At 38.5% G+C, this 24171-nt stretch overlaps 1 protein-coding gene across 3 annotated transcripts in view; it reads left to right on the forward strand.

Annotated features, from left to right (window-relative positions):
- TPR (translocated promoter region, nuclear basket protein) overlaps positions 1 to 24171 on the forward strand; it is a 42540-nt gene that overhangs the window by 13740 nt on the left and 4629 nt on the right. The window contains exons 17-45 of one of the 3 annotated variants that reach the window (XM_064454365.1): positions 85 to 233; positions 538 to 700; positions 1143 to 1277; positions 2056 to 2196; positions 2367 to 2535; positions 3028 to 3194; positions 4147 to 4299; positions 5009 to 5125; positions 6205 to 6408; positions 6498 to 6682; positions 7125 to 7272; positions 7664 to 7801; positions 8513 to 8644; positions 8897 to 9027; positions 9397 to 9607; positions 9982 to 10128; positions 10569 to 10767; positions 12991 to 13196; positions 13947 to 14008; positions 14965 to 15173; positions 15435 to 15707; positions 16534 to 16682; positions 17514 to 17597; positions 18948 to 19148; positions 20463 to 20594; positions 21095 to 21185; positions 21627 to 21811; positions 22649 to 22717; positions 23895 to 24004. In XM_064454365.1, the coding sequence (XP_064310435.1) occupies positions 85 to 233; positions 538 to 700; positions 1143 to 1277; positions 2056 to 2196; positions 2367 to 2535; positions 3028 to 3194; positions 4147 to 4299; positions 5009 to 5125; positions 6205 to 6408; positions 6498 to 6682; positions 7125 to 7272; positions 7664 to 7801; positions 8513 to 8644; positions 8897 to 9027; positions 9397 to 9607; positions 9982 to 10128; positions 10569 to 10767; positions 12991 to 13196; positions 13947 to 14008; positions 14965 to 15173; positions 15435 to 15707; positions 16534 to 16682; positions 17514 to 17597; positions 18948 to 19148; positions 20463 to 20594; positions 21095 to 21185; positions 21627 to 21811; positions 22649 to 22717; positions 23895 to 24004 (4460 nt within the window). The remainder of the gene's footprint in view (positions 1 to 84; positions 234 to 537; positions 701 to 1142; positions 1278 to 2055; positions 2197 to 2366; positions 2536 to 3027; positions 3195 to 4146; positions 4300 to 5008; positions 5126 to 6204; positions 6409 to 6497; positions 6683 to 7124; positions 7273 to 7663; positions 7802 to 8512; positions 8645 to 8896; positions 9028 to 9396; positions 9608 to 9981; positions 10129 to 10568; positions 10768 to 12990; positions 13197 to 13946; positions 14009 to 14964; positions 15174 to 15434; positions 15708 to 16533; positions 16683 to 17513; positions 17598 to 18947; positions 19149 to 20462; positions 20595 to 21094; positions 21186 to 21626; positions 21812 to 22648; positions 22718 to 23894; positions 24005 to 24171) is intronic. The other 2 variants (XM_064454366.1, XM_064454367.1) reach the window with 2 other exon arrangements.

A 24171-nucleotide genomic window follows, 5' to 3' on the forward strand; every position in this document is an offset into this window, starting at 1 on the left:
TATATTTTTCGATAAATGCAGTAGAAGGCTGTCACTATTTCTTCTTACTCTTGTAAGGACTTTAATGTCTGTTCTTTGATGTAGTTGCAGGAAGTTTTTGAGAACTATAAAAAAGAAAAGGCAGAGAATGACAAGTTGCTGAATGAACAAAATGAGAAGCTTCAGGAGCAGGTCACAGACTTGAGGTCACAAAATGCAAAGATATCCACGCAGCTGGAGTTTGCCTCCAAACGGTAAATCAGCTATTTAGTTTAGTTGCCTTATGGCAACGTGTCCTCTGTCAATAGAATAATGTTGATTGCTTGCTATCGTTTGCTCAGGAAGAGTTGCCAGTTAAACATAATACTGTCTATTCTGTTAAAGAGCACAAAGGAAATAGCAAAGGTGGGATCAAGAATATACCTTCTAGTTGAGTGAGCCACATGTGTGAAAACTGGTGCACAAGAACATGAAACATATAGCTGTGTACATACACCTCTTGCAATTAATCAATGTAATGTGGCAAACATGTACTTCGCTTTATTGTTCTATGTGAAGTTATGAAATGCTGCAGGATAACGTTGAAGGCTATCGTCGAGAAATAACGTCTCTGCATGAAAGAACCCAGAAACTCACAGCAACAACTCAGAAGCAAGAGCAGATAATTAACACTATGACTCAAGACCTCAGGGGAGCTAATGAAAAACTGGCAGTGGCAGAGGTTAGTAATACAATGTATTACACTCCTAGATAGGCCAAGTTAGTGCACGAGTTTTTCTTATGATTATCTTGAAAGCTGTCAGACCTTGAATGGGTGGCTTTTGGAGTGCATCAGCTATTCAATTTGTAAAAGCTTTTGTGCATGTATATTTGGTGGCAACGTTTGTAACATTCTGCAAAATATCGCAAGTACTGAGTGAAGACGGAACAACATTCCAATGGTGTTCCGATTTACAGAGAAAACAATGTGATTTGTCGAAGAGTTGTGTTTTTACTGTTCTTGGCTTAATTTGCATGAATTTTCATTTACAATCTAAAATCTTAAAAGCTCCTTTTTAAAAAATAGTATTAACCGATCATAAAAATAATATTGTCCAAATTAAAGTTAACAGGCAGATTTGGGACTGATAACAAAGTTCTTGTTATTATTTGCTGTCTTAAAGGTGAGAGCAGAAAACTTAAAAAAAGAGAAAGATATCTTGAAGATGTCAGATGTGCGTTTGACTCAGCAGCGTGAGTCTTTATTAGTTGAACAAAGAGGACAGAACTTGCTGCTTACTAATTTGCGAACTATTCAGGTACGTGGTATTATTCTCATGACCAGGTCTGATCTGTCTTTCAGAGTCTTCAATAAATACCCATTGAAATCAACTTCCAACAGGCATGGGATTGGGTCTTAAAGTGGATTTTTTTTTTCCTGTTACAAATTGACACTGAGCATAAAATAGTTGAGCAACTTTTTTAAGCAAGTTTGTTATTCCTGTCCTAAATTATGGTACACTGTTATTTACCTGGGCAAAGTCCTGAGCATTTTGTGTTGATGAGAAGGGTTTTTGCAATAAAATGGAAACAAAACACAAGAAAGAAAGTGAAAGGAAAAAAAAAATCTGTGTGTTCATTTTTACGATAGCAAAATTTACCAGTGCCTGCCTTGGTAGTTTATCTTCCTATTGTTTTAAGGTATATTTACTTTTATACTTTTATATTTTCTATTACAAGGTATATTGACTCTTAGGGCATAAATATTTAAGGTTGCACAATGTGACTGAATTCTGTTTCTATAGTAGATCTTTTGGGTTTTTTTTAATCCCTGGAATTAGACTGCATGGATAATAGAGTTTCTTCTAGTAATATTTATTGTATCAATACTATTAAAAAATCTTTCAAAACTAAGTCATACATTGGAAGTGCTACTTTTCATAATTTTCTGTATCTACCTATTATTACTTGCTCGCTGCAGTAATTATTTTGTGAGTGGGAGAAGTGTTGTGACAAGTTTGTACGAAATGCTGGAGTAATTCAGATGAGAATTATGAAACTGTATTGTAAGCATAGTGCATTATGCTCTTTCATCAGGGAATACTGGAGAAGTCAGAGACAGAAACGAAACAAAGACTCAATAATCAGATAGAAAAGCTAGAGCGTGAGATATCTCAGCTGAAGAAGAAGCTAGAAAGTGAGGTGGAACAAAGACATTCCCTTACCAAAAATCAAGAGGTAAGCATAGTTATAAAGATGCTAAACTTGTTTTAGTGAAAGTAAGGCCACCATTGCATGGCTTCTGCCAGCTTACAGTGCATTGTTTCTCATACGTGAAATTTATAAATGTATTTGGTCTTTGTGCTGTTTTGTGAACAATTACAAGGTTAAGAACCTTGTGTTTTCAGGTTCATATCCTGGATCTTAAGAGGCAACTCGAAACTGAGACAAGCCGTCACATTAACACAAAGGAACTTTTAAAGAATGCCCAGAAAGAAGCTGCGGTGTTGAAACAGCAGCTTAACAATACAGAGGCTCAGCTAGCATCTCAGTCATCACAGAGGGCTCCAGGGAAAGGTGAGATGTTTTTCTACACTGAATTTCTCTTTATGTTAAACATTGCTGTCTGCAGAATGGTAAAATTCATAATAATTTAGAATTAGGAGGGCAGTACACTAAATAATAAACTTCAATATTGCAATCGCATATTCAAATAAATGATAACCAGGATGATTTGTTAAAGTAAAATTAATGTCCAAGAGGTCTTTTTGACAAAGGGGGAAAATAAAGCAAAACTTATTAAAGGATCCTTTTTGTTTTTATTTGAAAGGACTTAAGTATGTTAGGTTACGTTTTTTTAAATAGCCAATTTTTTTTTTGTCTGAATCATCAATGTTTATTGCAAGCCATTGTTTTGCTTAGGGCTGACAATTTTATTTACGGAAGCTTTGTAAGGGTGAATGTTTTTTCCATGTTGTTATCCTAAAAAGACTTCCGTTTTCAACAGAACAGTGGTTTAAAAAACTGAGTTAAACTTCATCAGTTAATGAATGTGTTCTAATATTATAGGTCAGCCTAATACAAATGAAGATGTGGATGATCTTCTAAGTCGACTAAGACAAGCTGATGAACAAGTTAATGACCTGAGAGAGAGACTCAAGACTAGTTCTAGTAATGTGGAACAGTACAGGGCAATGGTTCTTAGTCTAGAGGAATCCCTTAATAAGGAAAAACAAGTAAGTAGTTACCATTGTTTATTAGAGCGAAAACAGAAACAAAATGAAAGATTTTTTTTTTTGTACTACAGTACAGACTGTAGGATTATGGGAGGAATTACAAAAAACCTAAAGTTAGTTTAGACGGTATTAGTATATAACATAGTAAGACGATATTTTAGACAATTTTTATTAAAAACTCTTTTAACCATGGAAATATTAAACAATTTTGCAGCATATTTTTAAAATGTTGAATTGTAAATACGACCCAAAGCTGTCCTCTACCAGTGTCCTCCTTCGAAAGAGGGGAATTGATTTTTTTTTTTAAAAGCTCTTCTTTTAATCACTGATCACAGGGTTGTAGCATATTAACTAGTGCTCGATCAAAAGGTCTTTGGTAATGCAAAAGAACACTCTGCATACTGTTAATGGGAAAAGCTTAAGAACAACCTTCCAGTTTGTCATGTACTCCACCAGGTTAATAGCAAACAAAGCCTGTTTTTCCAAGCTGTTCAGCATATCAGAATAAGACAGATTGGGGAAACAGAATTCTCAGGTTTTTTCTACTGAAGTTACAGCATCAGTAGACAGTGGAGTGCTGTTCATCTAGTATCCAAGTTCTCCACCTGTGTTCTGTTACCGTAGAAACTTCATTGTGGCTTGATATGCTTTAACAGTATTGCAGACTTTAGCATGTAATAAAAATATATGGTGGCTGCTGCAATCTTGAGTGAAGTCACCTAAAACTGTTCGTAGATATACTCTGCGAGGTACTGCAGCTTTGAAGGGAAACAAGAAGAAAAAAAATCTTCAATGCTATTTGTGATTTTCCACATTTTCAGTGTTGTTCAAAATGAGATGCTGAGAATACCTATTCTGGCTTCAAATTGTTAATAAAATACTGGTTTTACATCAGAATACAATATTTAAAGGGAAAAAAAAACACGATCTCTTATGATGGATTTTAATGAAGGTGACAGAGGAGGTTCGTGCAACGGTTGAAGCTCGTCTGAAGGAATCTTCTGAGTATCAAGCACAGCTGGAAAAGAAGCTGATGGAGTCAGAGAAAGAAAAGCAAGACGTCCAAGAGGATAAGCGTAAAGCTGTGGAGAGTATGGAACAACAGGTATGCACTGAATGCCCCCTCCCCTCAACTGCCTTGTAGAGGCTTCACAAGAATGTGCTTTTACATAATTCCCTAAACTTCCATTTGTTTTCACAGCATAGTAGCGTCCAAAACTAAATTTTCTAGGATGCACAAAATGCTAACTGAATCTGAGAGGTTTCCAAACATGAGTAGTACATTAATCTTATCACTTTGTTAGTGTGATTGTGTATTTAAAGCTGTTTCTATCTTCCTGAACTTTGAGCACTGTTTGCAGAAAAACAGGACTGAAAGCTTTTGAGGAAGGTTTCAAAAAACACTTTTTGGAATGTGAGCCAAAATCAAATTTGTAGCATGCATGTATCTTAGAACCAGAGTGGTCTATGCCCTTATTTGTCTGGTTTATATTTGGGCTCTTACTGGGCCTGAAAGAAACAAGATGACTGCATCTAGAATTACTGCAGGCCTGGCTTTGAAACAACAGTAATAGATTTTGCCAGGAAAGAGCTCTGTATATTAACAAGTCCAAATCTTGAAAGTATTTATCTTTAGATTAAAAACGGTATTAAAAAAACCCAAAACATCTTTGGTTCTATGTTATTTGTAACTGCCTACATTCAAAGCCTTGCTGTGTTCAATGCTCTATAAAATACTTTGTCATTTAGTCTTGGTTTTGTTCTTGGTTTTTTTGTTGTTGTTGTTGTTGTTTCCCTCTCCCCCATCACTACAGCTATCAGAACTAAAGAAGAGTCTGTCAACTGTGCAATCAGAAGTTCAGGAAGCTCTTCAGAGAGCCGGCACAGCTCTAAATAATGAACAGCAAGCCAGACGTGACTGCCAGGAGCAAGTATGTTTGTAGTATTTGCCTATTTTAGCCAGAGGTAGCAAACTTCAATGTTAGTTTTGCGTTGTTTTTCAGTTGAACTCAAAACGTTTAAAGGGAGTTTTGCTAATGAGATACTTGTGGAGGCAAGAAAAGCGCTTTGAGAGCACTTTTCCTGCTGCTTATTTAGTGCTTCATTCTTCTACCTGAACAAGCATTGTGGTAATATCAACTAAACTGACGTTGAATATAAAGTTGTGCTGCAAGCACAGTTTGTGTCATGTTTAAGAAAGCAACGTAAGATGCAGTGGATTACTGTTTCCAAGGTCCATTTCATTACATTAAAAAATTGATTGAGGAATGTGATTAACTGTTTTTAATTAATTGCTACCTCACTCTCCTGAGGGGAGAGCGAAAAACAAAACCCACTTTCACTGCATGGCAATGGGGAAATATCTTTCTAACCCAAAACATAATTGTAATCTTTTAAAACTGTGGGGCATTATTATATTTAGCAGCAGCTGGTAAGATTGTCTTGTTACCAGCTGTTGTTTAAAGGGAATCTACTTTTCTGCAGGTGATAATTCCAGCAACACTGAGTGGCGTAAAGGATGTAGAAAAACTTTTGGCTGTTGTTTAATCCAACCTAAAATTTAGTACACAGGCATTTCCATTTTTTCAGCTAATACTATGACCATAGTCTGTCCTTAGCTTTTTAACCTCATGCAGTAAATATCTTTGCCCATTCACATGTAGAAGTAACCAGTGGATGTTCTTAGACTACTATCTGCCTGATCCTTGCAGAATCTACAGCAAGAAGTTTGACTGTAGAATAATTATAGAGGGTCTGTCCTCTTTCTAGCTACTCCAAGAAAATGATTTCAGATTCTATTTTTTTTTTCTAAAGGAGTAATTTCTGTAAGGGAACCATACTAAGCTTATCCTTTTTTTTTTTTTTTTTTTTTTTTGGTACTTGCGAAAGACAAAGGTTTTGGCCAGTGATTTTATTTTTGATTAGTGGTTACTGATTTTTGTCTAGAATTTGAGAATCTCTTTTACATACCAAAGATATAACATTAAAAATATTTTTTTTTTCCCTGCAGGCAAAGATGGCTTCTGAAGCTCAAAATAAATATGAACGGGAATTAATGCTTCATGCTGCTGATGTTGAAGCATTACAGGCTATTAAAGATCAAGTTGCCAAGAACACAGTGGTAAGGCAGCAGCTAGAGGAAGCTGCTCAGAAAGCTGAGTCTGAATTGTTAGAGTGCAAAGCCTCCTGGGAAGAGAGAGAGAGAATGATCAAGGTATGATTGTTTTCGTGGATTCAGAGGGGTTTTTTCAGTTAACAGAAATCAGTTACAGAATTCACAGCTATTGAACAATTTTGTTGTAGGATGAAGCTTCAAAACTTGCAACACGCTGTGAAGATTTGGAAAAACAAAATCGATTATTACATGAACAGCTGGAAAGTCTGAGTAATAAGATGGTAACCTCTATGAAAGAAGCCATGCCAGCTTCAGTGAATGTTTCTCTCAATGAGGAAGGCAAATCCCAGGAACAAATCTTAGAAATTCTTAGGTAAATTTAGGTCTGGGCTCCTCCTTTGGGTGATTATAAATTAGTTACCAATTAAATAGTTGTGTATTACTTTATATTTGAAGGATAATGTATAAAATTTAGGTGCTTTTTTTGCTAGGTAGGAGGTGGTTGTTCTACATCAGTACCTGATAGAGGACATTTCTTTCTACTCATAGGAAGAAATGAGCCAACTATGACAGGAAGCCAAATCAGATTTTAGCAAATGTGATTGCCAAGAAAGTTTCATAGAGGTGATTTTTTTCCTCACCTGATTTTTAGGGGTGTTTATATAGATTTTCAAGAATTTTTACCTAGGATTTTTTTTGATCTTTCTGAACCAATTTCTGTACTCAGTAGATTTCCACATATAAGATGCTTCCACTTAAAATGCTTTTCCTTTCATTTGCAGTGACATGATGCTTTGTTCATTTTCTTATTGCAGATTTATACGTAGAGAAAAGGAGATTGCAGAAACTAGATTTGAGGTGGCCCAGGTGGAGAGTTTGCGTTACCGTCAGAGGGTGGAGCACCTGGAAAGGGAACTCCAGGAACTGCAGGACAGTCTTAATGCTGAGAGAGAGAAGGTGCAGGTATGGTTGGATATTATTAGTTATGATTTCAATAAGTAGAGAGGGCTGTTCTCTATGTTCTGCTCTGTCTTTGCTGCCTGTGCACAAGAGTGAAGAGTTTTGGAAGAATCTGGAGCGTTTAAAGTAAGGTTGCTATATAGCCAAATGGAGGGTCTTGTTCTGAGTTCTGTGAAGCAGTGTGGCAATTCCAAAATCACATAAATAGGGAAAAGTAATTTCTCTCGGGGTTTTTTTCCATCTCTTATTTCTTAAGTGATACTTACTTGTTTTGAATGTACATGTGACGTAATGAATGCCATGATAGCTTTCCAAGATGGTATTATGCCAGATCCAGGTAAGTATATATGCATGTGCAAGCAAAACAAATGACTGAGTTAAATCTTTTCAAAAGGTAACAGCAAAAACCATTGCACAGCATGAAGAATTAATGAAAAAAACTGAGACCATGAACGTACTGATAGAAACCAACAAGATGCTAAGAGAAGAGAAGGAGAGGCTAGAACAAGAGCTACAACAAATTCAAGCAAAGGTTAGTACTGAGGTTCATGTAAATTTCTCAGATCTACAAGTTGATGAGTTAACATCTGGATATGCTATTGCTAACTACAATAAATATATGTTTAGATTGTGATTATTCCTTTACATCATATACAAATGAGGAAACTTTCCATTTAGAATTTTAGAAGACATTGGCCCAATTAGAATATTGGAAATGTTAAAGTTCAGTTTCATTTAAATGAAACTGCAAATCGGCATTTATCCTTGGCTAGAGGTATACTAGTAACAAGGATATTATCAGCAGACAAATGAAAAATGGCACAGGAATACATATAAATCAGACCAAAGCCTTAGTAAGAGTTTAAAAGGTGCCTCTTGACATTTCTACACGCCAGTTATTTTACTGGAAGCCAGTGCAGTGTTGCTTGGCTTCTAACATGTAATTAATAATCTGTTTCCTGTACCAAAGTACAAAGAGTGAGAATCTAAGATTGTGAAGTCGTACCTATATTTTTTTTTTCTCTCTGTAGGATCATCCCCTGCTCCTGCTCCTCATCTTTCTCCCTGCCCCCAGCTGGCCACCAAAAGGCAGAGAGTTGAAAGAAAAGCTATATCGTGACTTCTTGGGGATGTTGGTTTTGCTCTCTCTGTCCTCCTTGCCATGATTTTTCCAGGCCTACCATATTCCATTTCCTTTAGTCTCATAAGATCTAGGGAATTTAATCCAATTGTGTTCTTCCAGGTACGCAAGCTTGAGGCAGACATTCTACCTCTACAAGAGTCTAATGCTGAACTGAGTGAGAAAAGTGGAATGTTGCAGGCAGAGAAAAAGCTGTTGGAAGAAGATGTTAAACGCTGGAAAGCCCGGACCCAGGTGGGGAATGCATGTTTTCAAAGAAGGTGTTGGGGGTGGAAACCTAAATAAAAAATTTCTCAAATTCCTTAACAACAAAGTAAGAAGTGTGTTTGAATTATAAAGCATTGTATATACAGCTTCAAAATAGGCTATTCTAATTCATAGGCATTCTGTATCAAAATGCAAAAGCAGTAGCTGTAATGCAAAGATTTTCTGGATATAATTGTATAATAATCTTTTGAAATGCAAACTATTTTCTCAATCTTTCAGCATTTATTGAGTCAACAGAAGGACACTGATCTCGAAGAGTATCGGAAGCTGCTTTCAGAGAAGGAGGCAAACACCAAGCGTATACAACAAATGAGTGAAGAAACAGGCAGACTTAAAGCAGAAATAGCCAGGTATAGTATAAGGCAATTAGTAAAAAGCTTTGTGCAAAGCAAAATATTTTAAATGCAGCTGTATCTGGAAGTGTAACTTCTTAACTGTCTCCATGTGACTATGAAACCTTTGGTATTCTTACTGTAGGTTGATAATATGCAGGTAAAATGAAGTGAGAATTGCTTTGGAAAACTGTCTTAGCTGAACTTACTCTAAACTACTGTATTGTAGAATAATTTGTGTTCTGCAAATACTCATTTGTATTGCAAAATCCTAGAAAACATAACACACTATAGATAATACCTGTGATATTGCATAAAAATTGCATTTCAATATTGCTCAATTTCAAACAACTGATTTGCGTCTTCATCCGATCTCTTGTTGTTTAGAACTAGTGCCTCCTTCACTACAAGCCAGAATCTTGCTCAGAGCCTGAAGGATGAAGTAACTAAAATAAAAGCAGAAAAGGACACTTTGCAGAAAGAACTAGATGCTAAAGTGGCTGACATACAAGAAAAGGTGAAAACTATAACACAGGTCAAGAAAATTGGGCGCAGGTACAAGACTCAATATGAGGAGCTGAAAGCACAACATGATAAGGTAGATAGCCTTTTCTTTGTTTGCAAAGGAATTCTGTAAAAATAACCTGTATGTTTTCACCTAGTGTCATGCGTAATACAGCTGATGATCTTCATGTTCCCTTAGTATAATGCAGTATGAATGCTTATGTGTGAAGAGAAAATCAGAAAATTACATCGTTTATTGTGCTGTTAGCTCAAACCACCACAAAGCACGAACTGCCTATCACTTAATACTTTGCAGTATTCTTAACAGAACTTCAGCATTCATTAGAATTCCTGGGTTTTGCCCAGAAATTTTTAAACAATTGGTTTGCATGCAGAAGCAACTTGTGAAAGTAGTGACATTCTAATCAGATAGTGCACTTTAGCCTGATACCATTTGACATATTTCAGATGGTTGCCACAGCATCAACTCAGTCCTTTGCAGAACAACAGGAAGAACAAGTTTCTGTCCAGGAAGTACAAGATCTGAAAGATACTCTCAGTCAAGCTGAAGTGAAGACAAAGGCTTTGGAGGCTCAGGTTGAAAGTTTACAAAAGGTAAGAACAAAGTGAATGAGATAAGAACAGTGAACAATTTCAGGGTTCTGTACTCTACTGCAATCTTAAATGCATAACTGTGAAGAATGTGAGGGTGTTTTTCTCTGTGTGTGTGCGCGCGCGCGTGTATGCACAGAAATATGTGAAATGACCTTTTTGTGCCTCTACCTTGTTGGGAAAGAGGAACCTTAAACCTGGTTTAAAACCTGTGTCTATGTGTCGCACACTGTTTCTTGGAATAAATAAGTGGGAAAGAGAATACTGTGCTCTGAACTCCTGCATTCAGAGAGGTCTAGACTCTCCTCTATTGTTGGTTAGAAGCTTTTTAACCATAATACACTGGACAGCTAACACTAGGTCCTTGGAGCTTGTTAGGCTCTGTATTTGCAAAAGTATCTGGTTATAGCCAATGGCTGCAATCTGTGTCTCTGTCTTTCTAGACTATAGCAGAAAAGGAAACTGAAGTTAGAAATCTTCAGGAGCAGATAACACAGCTACAGTCAGAACTTGCTCGTTTTCATCAAGATCTTCAAGAGAAGACTACGCAGGAAGAACAGCTCAGGCAACAGATCACTGAGAAAGAAGAAAAAACTAGGAAGACCTTGCTTGCAGCCAAGCAGAAAATTGCACAGTTAGCTGGTATTACAATATTTTTAATGTCCTTAAGGTGTCATCTTCTGTTTGGGAAAAGCATTTAGACAGGATGCTTAGGAAAATATAGCCTACTTCATATGTTACTTAAAAGTTTTTTTTCTAGATTAGATGTTATAGGACTTGTTCTAAAACTTATATTTTATTTCCTTCAGGAGATGGTAAAAGTATGTAACTAGCTGTACAGTGGAGGTAAAAAAATTTGGCTTGGTTTTGGCCAGCCAATGTGGTAACTCTCCCTGTTTTTTTATCCTTTTGTTGATCAGAGCAGATTGACCATATTAACAGCTCAGGTAATTCTCCCCTTCCCTCTTGCCTTCCTGAAGTGTAGAGGTACAAAACATACTGCCTCCTTGATTTTTAAATGATGATGAGAGGAATGATAGTGTAAGAGCTTGCTGAAAACATGTTGTTCTTTTGTGACTACTTATTTTTTTATTTATTTTAATATATTTATTCCATTTCAATATTTTATTTAATTGCAATTAAATAGAAAAATGGCATGTGAAAGTTAAAATTACCTCTAAAAGCTCCTTCGATAGCTTAACATTTTTAAGACTTAAAAATACTTCAGCAACTTACTAAAACAGACAGGTATTCACAGAATCCCAGGTTGGAAGGGACCTCAGGGATCACCTAGTCCAACCTTTCTAGGAAGAGTGCAGTCTAGACAAGACGGCCCAGCTCCCTGTCCAGCCAACTCTTGAAAGTGTCCAACGTGGCCGAGTCAGCCACTTCCTTGGGGTGATTATTCCAAAGGTTGGCTGTCCTCACGGTGAAAAATTTTCCTCTGGTGTCCAATCAGAATCTCCCCAAGAGCAACTTGTGTCCATTCCCCCTTGTCCTCTCCATGGGACTCCTTGTGAAAAGGGAGTCTCCATCATCTTTGTAGCTGCCCCTTAAGTACTGGTACATGGGGATGAGATCCCCTCTAAGCCTCCTTCTATCAAGCCTGAACAAACCCAGTTCTCCCAGCCTATCCTCACATGGCAGGCTTCCCAGTCCTTTGAGCATCTTAGTGGCCCTTCTCTGGACCCCTTCCAGCCTGTCCACATCCTTTCTGTATAGCGGGGACCAGAACTGTACACAGTACTCCGGGTGTGGCCTGACAAGCACCGAGTAGAGCGGGATGACGACTTCTTTATCTCTGCTGGTGATGCCCTTTTTGATGCAACCCAGTATCCTGTTGGCCTTCTTGGCTGCAGCAGCACACTGTTTGCTTACATAGAGCTTCTTGTCCACCAGGACCCCCAGGTCCCTCTTCACAGAGCTGCTCTCCAGCCAGGTGGATCCCAGTCTGTGCTGCACTCCCAGATTGTTTTCCCAGGTGCAAGACCTTACACTTCTCCTTGTTGAACTTCATAAGGTTCTTGCTGGCCCACTCCTCCTGCCTATCCAGATCTCCCTGCAGAGCAGCTCTCCCTTCTGGAGTGTCTAGTTCCTTGCTCAACTTGGTGTCATCCGCAAACTTCATCAGGCTACACTTGATGCCGTTATCCAGATCACTTATGAAGATGTTGAATAACATTGGGCCCAATATCGATCCCTGGGGGACCCCACTAGTGACAGGTTGCCACTTGGAAAAGGAGCTATTTACCACCACCCTTTGGGTGCAGCCTGTCAGCCAGTTTCCCACCCACTGCACAGACCACTTGTCTGGGCCATAACGCATTAATTTCTCCAGGAGGAGACTGTGGGGGACCGTATCAAAGGCCTTGGAGAAGTCCAGGTAGGCAATGTCCACTGCCCACCCCATGTCAACCAGGCAAGTCACTTTGTCATAGAAAGCCACCAGGTTTGTCAAGCACGATCTGCCCTTAGTGAAGCCATGTTGGCTTTTACCAATCACGTGCTTCATTTGACTTGTGATGGCCCCCAGGAGGATTCGTTCCATAACTTTCCCAGGGATTGAAGTAAGGCTGATGGGCCTATAGTTACCCGGATCCTCCCTCAAGCCTTCCTTGTAGATAGGGGTAATATCTGCCTTCCTCCAGTCCTCTGGGACATCCCCCATCCTCCATGACTTCTCGAAGATTATGGACAGTGGCCTTGCAATGATGTCAGCCAGCTCTCTCAACACCCTCAGAGGATGGCATCAGGGCCCATCGATTTGTAAGGGTCAAGCTCCTGTAGTAGTTCATGTATTCAGCATGTGGAGACGTAGTAGGCAGCTTTACAGAGGCAAGACTGAGTTCTTTCCTTTTCAATTAGGTACAAAAGAACAGCTAACAAAAGAAAATGAAGAGTGGAAGCAAAAGAGCAGTTCATTAGAAGAGCAGAAGACTGAACTGGAGGTGCGAATGAGTGCACTCAAATCACAGTATGAAGGTCGAATCTGCCGTCTGGAAAGAGAGCTTAGAGAGCAGCAAGAGCGACACCATGAACAGCGAGATGAACCACCAGAGTCTACAAATAAGGTACAAAATCCTTTTAGTTAGCTGTGTGAGAGATAATATTACAGCTTGCGTGTCTCATGACTGTAGAACAGCAGCAGTCAGTATGAGCATCGTTGTCCGACTTGGTTTGGTTTTGTGTATAGAGTCATTAATACTCAGGACTACTTTACATGAAGGCGTTTTTTTCAGACATCCTAAATAACAGATGGAAATTCTTGTCATAGGAATCCTACACTTCAAAAAAAGAAAAAAAAAAAAAGGAAAAAAAAAAGAAGAAAATTAAAAAATATCAGTGAGCCCAACAAACTGCACACTATTCACATTTCACTGTCCCCTGGTTTTGGAAATACACAAGTTCACTTTAGTAAGGATTCAGAACTTGTTTCCTGCCATAGTCAGAATTCCCAGTGCTAACAAGCATACAGTTACCTCATTCATGTGACTCAACCAATGAACTGTTTGCACTCTGCTGTCTGTTTTCGTATTTTTATCCATGTGTTCAGTATAATGGGTCTAGCTGCTATTGTTTCAATAGCTTCAGAAAACACCTGAGAAATCACTGAATTGGTTTACATACTTGGTATTGGTATGACTGGTATGATTCGTTTTGGAGAATTTGCAGTAATCATGGAGACTATGACTAGGTATGCTAACAAGTCTATTTGAGAAATGATTGTTAGTAAAGAGATCTGTCTGTTGAAGTGATTTTACCAAATTGCTCACTCTGTTTCATATGGACATGGCATGATACTTTTGTTTCTTACTTAATAGGTCCCAGAACAGCAGAGGCAAATCTCACTCAAGTCTACTCCAGCTTCAGGTGAAAGAGGAATGTGAGTTGAAGGATTTTGGGGTTTTGCAGAGTTTCTGTGGTTGGTGTTTCTTGGTTTTGTCTTTATCTAGTTGCTTTTCTTTTCAGTAAACCACTGGCTGTTCACAATTTTTCTTAAGTAACTTTGAAAATACTGTTTGACATAATGTATTCCTCCTGTTTTCTCAGCTACATTTTATCAATCAAGCTTTTAAGCTGTAAAATTGTCATATTAACCACCGGGAACGAGGTATCTGGGAAACACAGAAGATTTTTTTGTAAATGTTTTCAGACTTCAAGATTCTTGAAGTTGTACAATTTTGATCGTTACCTTTAACCTTTTTGGTTTTGGAGGAGGATCTTCCTTGTGCAAGAATCTCAAACATGAGAAATGGACTAAATAGGTGGTAACTCTAACAATAGATAAAATAGTCAAAATAATAAATATAATCAATTAAATGTAATAAAAATAATCAAATTACTAAGGTAATAAAAGGGGAAATACTGGTGTATTACTAACTTTAGATAACAAACTCCCTTTCAGATTTTATGAGAGCATCCTTTTGAAAGCAAGACTTTCAAAAAGTGCCTCTTAAAATTTGGCTAATCCTTGTCTCAACCAAGAAATGATGTTGCTTGTATTGAGGGAATCAGTTAGATTTAATGTAAGATGTATTACTCGCTGTAAAAAAAAAAAAAGACCCAGAACAGCTAATAGTATGAGCTATGTGCTGCTCCTTTTGATCTGCTTACAGATTTCTAGTTGATTACCTTTGAAGAAACCTGTCAAACATCTAAGCAGGACAGAATGCTGCTGATGGCATAGTGTGTCTGTCTGTTTCTTTTTTAACTATAAACAAATTTAAATTTTAAACCTTTAAAAATTAATATTTCTGGCTATGATAATGTATTTGCATTTAGTATTTTTTAAATCTGCTTTCTGCGCTACCATGATGAAACCAATATCCTGTTTTTCAGTGCTAGCACTTCAGATCCACCAACAGCAAATATTAAACCCACTCCTGTTGTGTCAACTCCAAGTAAAGTGACTGCTGCTGCAATAGCTGGGAATAAGTCTACTCCAAGAGCCAGTATCCGTCCAATGGTTACTCCTGCTACAGTCACTAATCCTACCACTACTCCAACAGCCACAGTTATGCCTACAACACAGGTGGAGACTCAGGAAGGTAAGCCTTTTAGTACAGTATAAAGAGCTACAGTAATAAATGCTACCTTTGCCTTGAAATCTCCCTTCATCTCTTTCAATATTGCACTTTTATGACCACTTCTGTTTCAATAAAGTTTGTGATTCCTCAACTGAAGACACGTATAAGCAATATTAACTCAATCTGCAAGACATTGAATCTGCTTATTTAGGGCATTCTGAAATGGAGAATGTGAACTAGATGATATGAAGGCAGTTGAATGTGCTACTGTTTGCCTTTCAGCTATGCAATCAGAAGGACCTGTGGAGCATGTTCCAGTCTTTGGAAGCACTAGTGGGTCTGTGCGTTCCACCAGTCCTAATGTTCAGCCATCTCTCTCTCAGCCCATCTTGACTGTTCAGCAGCAGACGCAAGCAACTGCTTTTGTGCAGCCCACTCAGCAAAGTCATCCTCAGATTGAGCCTGCTAATCAGGAGCCGTCCCCTACCATTGTAGAGGTTGTACAGAGCTCTCAAATAGAGAGGCCTTCCACTTCTACAGCAGTGTTTGGCACAGGTTGGTTTTATTTTATTGGCCTACCTTTTTGAATAAATCCTTTTAAGTAGCTCCATTTGGACCCTTGTCAAACCAGGCCTAACTTCAGCAAAAGAATTTGCTCTTCTCTCCCCCCTCCCCCCCCCCCCCCAGTTATTGCACATTTCACAAACTTCTGAGGTTAGGCTGCTTTCCTGAACCTTCTGAAATGGTACCTCTGAAATGCTGTTGCCACTGCATTCCTTGAAGTGGAAAATAAAAACTCACGTTTGTTTTATCTATTCAGAGCAGCATTGGAGTTTAATACATTAAACCTTGCTTCCTCTGTTTCCATGGTACTGTTGGAGCAAAGTTAATTTTAGGAGTCATGAGTAAGCTGCTTAAACTGGAATATAAAATATAGAGAACTCTAAAGCTACTCAGTGTGATAAACTGTTGCACAGCTGTTTTCCCTACATAGTGTAGATTTTGGTAGAACCTTTACTCCCCAAAATATGCTTTTGTAAGCTGCTTTTTTTTTGTTTCCCAGCTGATAGTCTGTTAAACTCTTAAGTATACTTGTCAGAAGCAAAGATCCTGGAAAAAATATTTTAGTTGTACTGTGAAGCTTATATTTGGGGTAGATTAGGTTGTGAATATAGGTTCAAGAGCATAAGAATTGTAACAAAAGGCAAAAGGGTTTGATGTTTTCATATCCTAGGAAATGGCACAAGGTGATTCTATCTGATTCTGTTTGCTATCATTCAGTGCCGAAAAAGAGGCAATCTTCCAGGGTAAAATACCAAACCTTTTGATTTTCTGTTTTATACATTTGTTATTCTGAAAATAAAGGAGCCTCTCAATTAAGTTTCAGCTACCCCAAGTTCTTCACTGTCTAAACGTCCACGAGAGGAAGAAGAGGATAACACTGTGGAAAACTCGGACCAGATTTCAGAGGAAACAGTGGATGTACCTCTTCCAAAGAAACTGAGAAGCATACAGAGAGTTGGACCTGAGGTTTGCAAGAACATAAAATGCTACTACTTAATTTGTCCCTTTGGAAGATTTTAATGGGAAGAGCAAGCATATTACTTCAGAGCAAGTCAGTTAATTCTTAATGTGACTTTTTAATCTCTCAGGGAGGAAGAAGTTGGGTTTGGATGTCATAAAAGGCAGAGGTTAATAATGCAAATCTCAGTGAATTGTAGGATGGAAGAGAGAGGGCCGTATCCTAGCACTGAGGAGGAAGAAGTTAAAACATTTTTCAGTGTGGAAAGTCACTTCCTACACTTATTCTGGAATAAAATTCAGTGTACTTGAGGATATGCCAGGAAAGCAAAGATGAGTTCTGTGGAAAAGCTTACAGGAGGTGCATGTGAAATATTGGTGTGAGGGAATTGGGATGTCCTGCAAAAAAGGACATTTGAGACAGAACCTCAAAGCAGGTAACTCATAAGTAACGTTAAGAAAGTCAAAGACATTGTATTAACTCTGTACAAGAGGGATGTTGCATAACAGAAAAGGACAAGATCTTGTAAGACCATTTTCACTTAATTAGCTGAGAGGATGGAGGTGGAATGGGGAACCTTGAGGGTCCTTTTTTGGTCCTGAAAAGATTTAGAGGCACTGAGGTCCAGTGGACTGGAATGAGGGATTTCTGTTTCTCCAGGGCAGAGAAATGGGGTGCTAGATAAAAGCAGAACTAAGGACTCTTAGTAAATGGGGAACAAAATGTTGCCCATGATCTTTGTAGAAAAAAATATATAATTAAAAAAAAATCTCAAAGGTGTTAACCAAACTTTAAGGATAATGATGTGTTTTAAATGAGAAAAATATATGTTGTTTCAGGAGGAAGTGACAGCAGAAGAGAGCACTGATGGTGAGGTAGAAGCGCAAACATACAATCAAGACTCACAAGACTCAATTGGAGAAGTAAGCATATTTGAAAAGAAACAATCTTCAGCAGCGATAGCTGTTTTGGTGTTTGGGTTTTGATTTTTTTTTTTCTGTCCAAACTCAGTATTTTTCGAAGTGAAATCTCAAATCAGATTCTGCAGGTTTCTAGCAGAAACCACTTACAACCTTTTAAAGTTTAGACTTGCCATATTCAAGGATAGATAATCCATTTTTATTTCACTCTACGCATACCTATATAAATAACATTCAGAATGTTAACGAAGCTTTGCAATTTTGAATTGTAGTTCAATGTGTTGTTTTAGAAATCCTAATATCCTTAGCCCCAGTTTTATATAGTGAAACTGAGATGTAACTATTGAATTCTGCTGCTAGACAACCATTTGCAACATTTAAGTCACATGTTGTTCAGAAAATGACTAGTTATTGTACCGAAACCAAGAGATACAAAATATGTGGTCAAGTCCCTTTTTTCTTAATTTTTTTGTTTTAAGAAGAAGTTGTAGGGGACGCTGATGCATTTTTCTTGTTCTGAACACTTCTAGTCATACTTTGCCAGATTCGGTTCAAATTCTTTGAATATACATGTATGCTTTGAATATACATACATGCTGAATGGAAGGAGGAACTACTTGCTAGCTCTGTGTCTGGCAATCATGTGAATTGCATGACTGTTCCTCCAGACCAGAAATCTAAAACAGGAGCTCAGAGTTCAAACTCAGAAGAGTCATAGTTGTTCCTTCATCCTGGGGAGACTTTTAGTTGATTGCTGACAATCATCTGTAGCATTCTTCTTTGTCCTCTCCTACCCTGGTTGTTTTTTAAGAAACATCAATAACTAGTGTTTCTCTTGTAAGCATCAGAGTTTTTCTCTACTCATTGTCCCATCACCAGTCTTGTGCACTGACAGTAACAGCAGTGTTGGTGGTGTGCTCGGAGAGCGCCCATCTAAGTAACCAGGCAATTGTTCTGGCTGTATTGGAAGTATGGGCAGAGTGCTTCCTCAGCTGCCAACAATGCCCCATGTACCTGTGTTTGCTATTGTGCAGGTGCTGGTGATAGCTCCTCAGTTATCTGAAATAAATGGGTAAACATTTAGACAGCAGCGTTTTATGGATGTGCATTCCAATGCATCATATATGAATACAATACCGCTAATGATGGCACCCATCCCAAATTGGATTGGGAAGTGAAGATCAGAATACTTGTGTTGTAGAACAGGCCTCCATTTGGTCGAGGTTGAGAACTAGGAGTGGAAACGGGAAACTCTCACAAATACAATGTGCACTTTCCTAAAGAACATTTTAAGAACTGTATGTGCTGCATTTCATTTTGTTTCTTCTGGTAATTTACTTTTATCTTCTACAGGGTGTTACACAGGGAGAGTACACTCCCATGGAGGATAGTGAAGAAACTTCCCAGTCTATCCCAATAGATCTTGGACCTCTTCAGTCAGATCAACAAAATACTACTTCATCTCAGGATGGTCAATCCAAGAGAGATGATGTCATTGTAATTGATAGTGATGATGAAGATGATGATGATGATGAAAACGAAGGCGAGCAGGAAGTATGTATATCATGGAATTACTGTCTTTATTAACTACTTTATTTATGTTTTTGTCTTTGATCAGATGTAAAGCTTACCCAGCAGGACTAATTTAATCAAAAATTTTTTTAACTATGAATAGTCTGTATGTATGTAGTCTGAACCTCTAGTGTTTTAAAGATACTTGCTAATTCAGCTTGATTTTTTTTTAAGTCATAAAATTCCACAGTGTTTCTAGATTATCTATTACTATTCAGCATACAAGGGTGGCCTCTGTGAGGAGAAGCTGGGGTCTACCCCATGCCAGACGCAGCCTATTCCAACTGGCTCCACATTAGTCCCACTGCAGGACACAGCTGAGCCCATCAGCTGGTGAAAAAATATATGAGAGAGGGCAAAACGCTGCATGGCAGCATCAGTGCGAGGAGAGGAAAAAATGTGAGAAACAATCCTGTGAACACCAAGGTCAAAAAAGAATGACAGGAAGGAGGTGCTGCAGGCATCAGAGCAGATATTCCTTGTAACCCATGGAAGAGACCACAATGGAGCAGTTATTTACCTGCAGCCTGTGGAGAGGACGATATTTCCTGAAAGAAACTGCAGCCCATGGAAGAGTAGGCTCCATAGCCAGGAACTGTGGCCTGTGGAGAGGAGCCAATGCAGGGGCAGGTTTAGCCTGGTGGACCGCAGCCCTTCAGGGGAAGGACCCACTGCTGGAGTGGTCCTTGAAGGACTGCAGTCTGTGGGGAGGACCCATGCTGGAGCAGGGTGAAAAGTGTGAGAAGGAAGGAGTGGCTGAGAGAAACTGTTACAAACTGACCACAGGCCCCTTTCCTTGTCCCTTCTGCCCTGCTTGGGATGGGAGAGGAGGAAGAAGAGTTGGGAATGAGGGAGTGAAGATGAGCCTGGGAAGAAGTGAGTGGGGTGAAGAGTGTTCTAGTTTTTATCAGTTACTCACCATCTAACTCTGTTTTTAACTGGCAACAAATTAAATTCATTTTCCCTGAGTTGAGTCTGTTTTGCCTGTAATGGTAATGGGTAAGTGATCTGCCTGCCTTTTATCTCAACCCTCAAGCTTTCCCATCTTATTTTCTACTCATGTCCTGTTGAAGAGGGAATCGCTGGGTGGGCATCTGGCAGCCAGTCATGGTCAACCCACCACAGCAGTCGAAAAATAGACGTGCTCTGTGGATAATAAATGCTGAACATTTTCGAAAAGTGATCTGCAGACAGAGGTGGTCTATGTACCACAAAGTGAAATGTACCACTTCAAGATCTGAAATTATTCCAGTACCCTGTCCACTTCCCTAAGGGTTTTTTATTGTCTTATGATAGGACTATGAGGATGAGGAGGAGGAAGACGAGGATGATGACGAAGACACAGGGATGGGAGATGAAGGTGATGACAGTAATGAAGGAACTGGTAGTGCGGATGGTAATGATGGATATGAAGCAGATGATGCTGAGGTAGGATTTGTACCTTTTTTTTAATAGCCTCTTAAATTTATTGGTGTTGTAATGCATCTGCACAGATTTGAATACTTGAAAATCTTAGTGTGAGTTCATCCCATAAAACTGAGACTTCTAGTAGGTGATAGTAATTTCTATTACAACTAGTGTTTTCACAAGAAAAATAAACTTTGAATGTTTGAGGGCTGAATGAAAATGCAAAGTACAGGAGCCAACAACGAATACTGTAGTTGCAAAGCTAGTAAGGCAGTTTCTTCAAAAGCTGGGTATTTCATTGTCTATTACTATTAAATTATGATGGCTACATTGTTCGCGTTTGTCTATGTACAGATATGCAGAAGTTCTGAAATTTTCTGCAGTTGTATACATTTACCTGATTTTGTATTTACATAAATATTTAAGGATTTTCATGTGTTTTCATTTACTTTCTGTATTGCTTTTATATTCTCTTTACAATCCATAAGTTGTTTAGTGTTGTCATTATGTCGGTTTTTTAGGGTGCTGACGGTACAGATCCTGGAACAGAAACGGAGGAAAGCATGGGAGGAGGTGAAAGCAACCAACGGGCAGCAGATTCTCAAAACAGTGGTATGGTTATTTTGTGTTTCTTCAAAGCCTGTGTCTGTAAAGGGGGGAAAGGTGGAAGCTGTTTTGCATGTGTTAAAAGTAAGAATACAAGGTGAAATGCTAAAGACCATTTTAACCTGAAATGTAGATTCTTTTGAAGTGTTCTGGATTTATTCTACATTCCTTTGAAAACCCTGCAAGCTCTGGTTTGCTCAACTCCTGGATGGCTCAACATCACTGATCTCTCTCTAAGTCAGCACTTGAATAATCAATAGTTTCAATGCTTGTCGACATAGCTGGCACAAGTCCGCTTCTAAGTGATTTTAAATAACAGTACTGAGTTGTCCCCACTCTTGCAAGGGTAAAAATGTGTTAATGAGATAGCAGAATTTGAAGACTTGCCTTCATGTTTTCAGCTCTGGAGGGCATAGGTTTACTCCTCTATATTTCTGTATGTTTTAGGAGAAGGGAGTACGAGCACTGCCGAGTCCACTTTTCCTCATGAAAGTTCAAGAGAACAGCAGCCATCATCTGCCTCAGAGAGACAGGCCCCTCGGCCCCCACAGTCACCTCGCAGACCACCACATCCACTTCCCCCACGACTAACTATTCATGCTCCTCCTCAAGAACTGGGTCCCCCAGTACAGGTATAAACTATCTCTAGTGGTTCAGAAGACTTCATAAAATTACTGTATGATTTCTTCTAAATAAAACCTAAGTTCTCTGCCTATTGTGAAAATAGATTACATGTATTTCGCATCCTAAAAATGGTAGCTGAGCAAACTGACCTAACATGTCTCATCCTGCAGATTATGGCTGGACAGGGAACATTAAAAGCAATAAGGGACTCATGATGGATTTGCATCTTAAAATAATTATACCAGTGTTGTTTCAGTCAGCGATTGCTGATATTTCCACTACAGAAGCTGTTCTTGAACAGGTTGTAACTCAGACGACTCAGGCAGGGCTTTTTATTAGTCTCTGCCCCAGAGATTGGGCAAAGGAATGTTGCCATTCATTTTCTGTGTTAAACCTTTCACAATGCCTGACCTATGATTATGCTCTGACATAACATAGACCTATAGATTTTGTAAATGAAAACACCACAACGTAAATGTTGCAAAATTACCCTGACTTCAATTATCCTTTACCATTAACTTGTTCTGAGGCTTGAGACACAATAGTTCTGTATTTAAGTTTTCTGTCCTCAGTAGAGAGTTGAGTAAAATAATAATGTCACTTACCCAGAATTTAAACCTGCATGATTCTCTTTCATGGTTAGACCAGGCAGCAGATATGAGATGTGGAGTAGCTGCTGCCATGGTCTGTTCTTTAAGAAAGTATGATGCTGTACTGAGCAGCGTTGTACGCTGACATAAAATTGTTACACTTACGCATTTAGTCACTATCCTGGTCTCTGTTGCATGTTATTAGAATTACAGGAAAGCATTCACGCTACTTCATTTTTTTTCTTTACTCTAAAGAGAATCCAGATGACTCGAAGACAGTCAGTGGGGCGTGGACTTCAGCTAACTCCTGGTATAGGTGGGATGGTAAGTATATGAAAGTCTACTACTAAAAACCTGCATTGAGGAAACATTCATAACTCCTGGGTTTTACTTTGTTTTTTGGAGAAGCTTAGCTACTGACTTCAGCACTGGGATGTTTTTTGTAGACTTTCAGAAAATATCTTAGTCCTGTTAATTTCTATATTAACAGAATGCAAATAATAGAAAACTCCCAGGAAGTTAAAGGTCTTCAAAAGAGGTTGAATTGGTTTTGTCTAAGGCGGTTTTAATTACTTGTTTTATAGAATCAGTCTTTTAAAGTGGATATGTTACTGGAAAAAGTAATCAAATGTTTTCAGCGTCATCCTAAAGGAAGAAGGCTAATTTATGATTTCTGTCTCTGTCTTTCTGCTAATTTTGAACCCTTTATTCAACTTCAACTCTATTTGACAGAACAAATGCAAGTTTGGTGAGGGGAGGGGAGAGAGACTGACTGACTAAAATTAAAGTATCTTTTCTGAGATCAAAGGCATCAGCTCAGATTTTTCAATACTACTTGGCTTGCATGTGCCTGTCATTCAATTTCTGCTTGGAATTAGCCTCAACACCTGCTGGTTTTTGCCTGGATAGTAACTGAGCACATGGGAGGGAGCTTAGCAGTATTTCAGAGAGAAAGGTTTGAAAGATATGGGAGGAAGGCAGGGAGATGAAGACAATGCCTTCTGAAGGATGAGGGAAGAGGGAGCTGAAGTTTCTCACTCTAGGCAATGCAGGAACAAAGGACACCAGTCTATAGGAAACAGATGATTTGATATGTGAAAAATTGCATATTACACATTACATGTTGTACATTACAACAATCAAGATTAAGGCAGATGGTTCCTATCTATTTATGAATGAGTCAGCCTAAGATTCTTTTGTAGTCAACAGGGAGATGTGGCACTTAGATGGTATGGTGATGTTATGGAGTAGACGTCTAAAAATCCTTTGAAAGATGGGTGTCCTGCAAGTGTATGGGTTTTTGTTTTATTTTGGTTTTGTTTGGGGGTTTTTTGTCACCTCTAAGGGTGGTCTATATAATGAGCTCAGGTTTAAATGTCTGAAATTAGACAAGTATTTTGTTAGAGCTAAATCTGTCCTTGTTTTGCTGGACAATGTGGAAAAAGCGAACTAACCTTTAATTTGGCTTGGTAGAAACTGGAAATACATTGTAGGCTCTCAGTCTCTTTTCTTCCAGCAGCAACACTTCTTTGATGATGAGGACAGAACAGTTCCAAGCACACCAACTCTTGTAGTTCCACATCGTACAGACGGGTTTGCAGAAGCCATTCAGTAAGTAGATGTAAAGGAAAAAGAAAGGGGCATCTATTTCTTTATATTTTTCAGTGGAATGAAAATAAATTCAAATGAAATGACCTTGTGATTGGAGTAACATGCTAAGTACTATGACAGGTGACTGCATCTACAAACAAATAATCATTATTTGAACTGTGTATCAT

This window comes from Phalacrocorax carbo, chromosome 6, assembly GCF_963921805.1.
Source record: "Phalacrocorax carbo chromosome 6, bPhaCar2.1, whole genome shotgun sequence".
Taxonomy (NCBI): domain Eukaryota; kingdom Metazoa; phylum Chordata; class Aves; order Suliformes; family Phalacrocoracidae; genus Phalacrocorax; species Phalacrocorax carbo.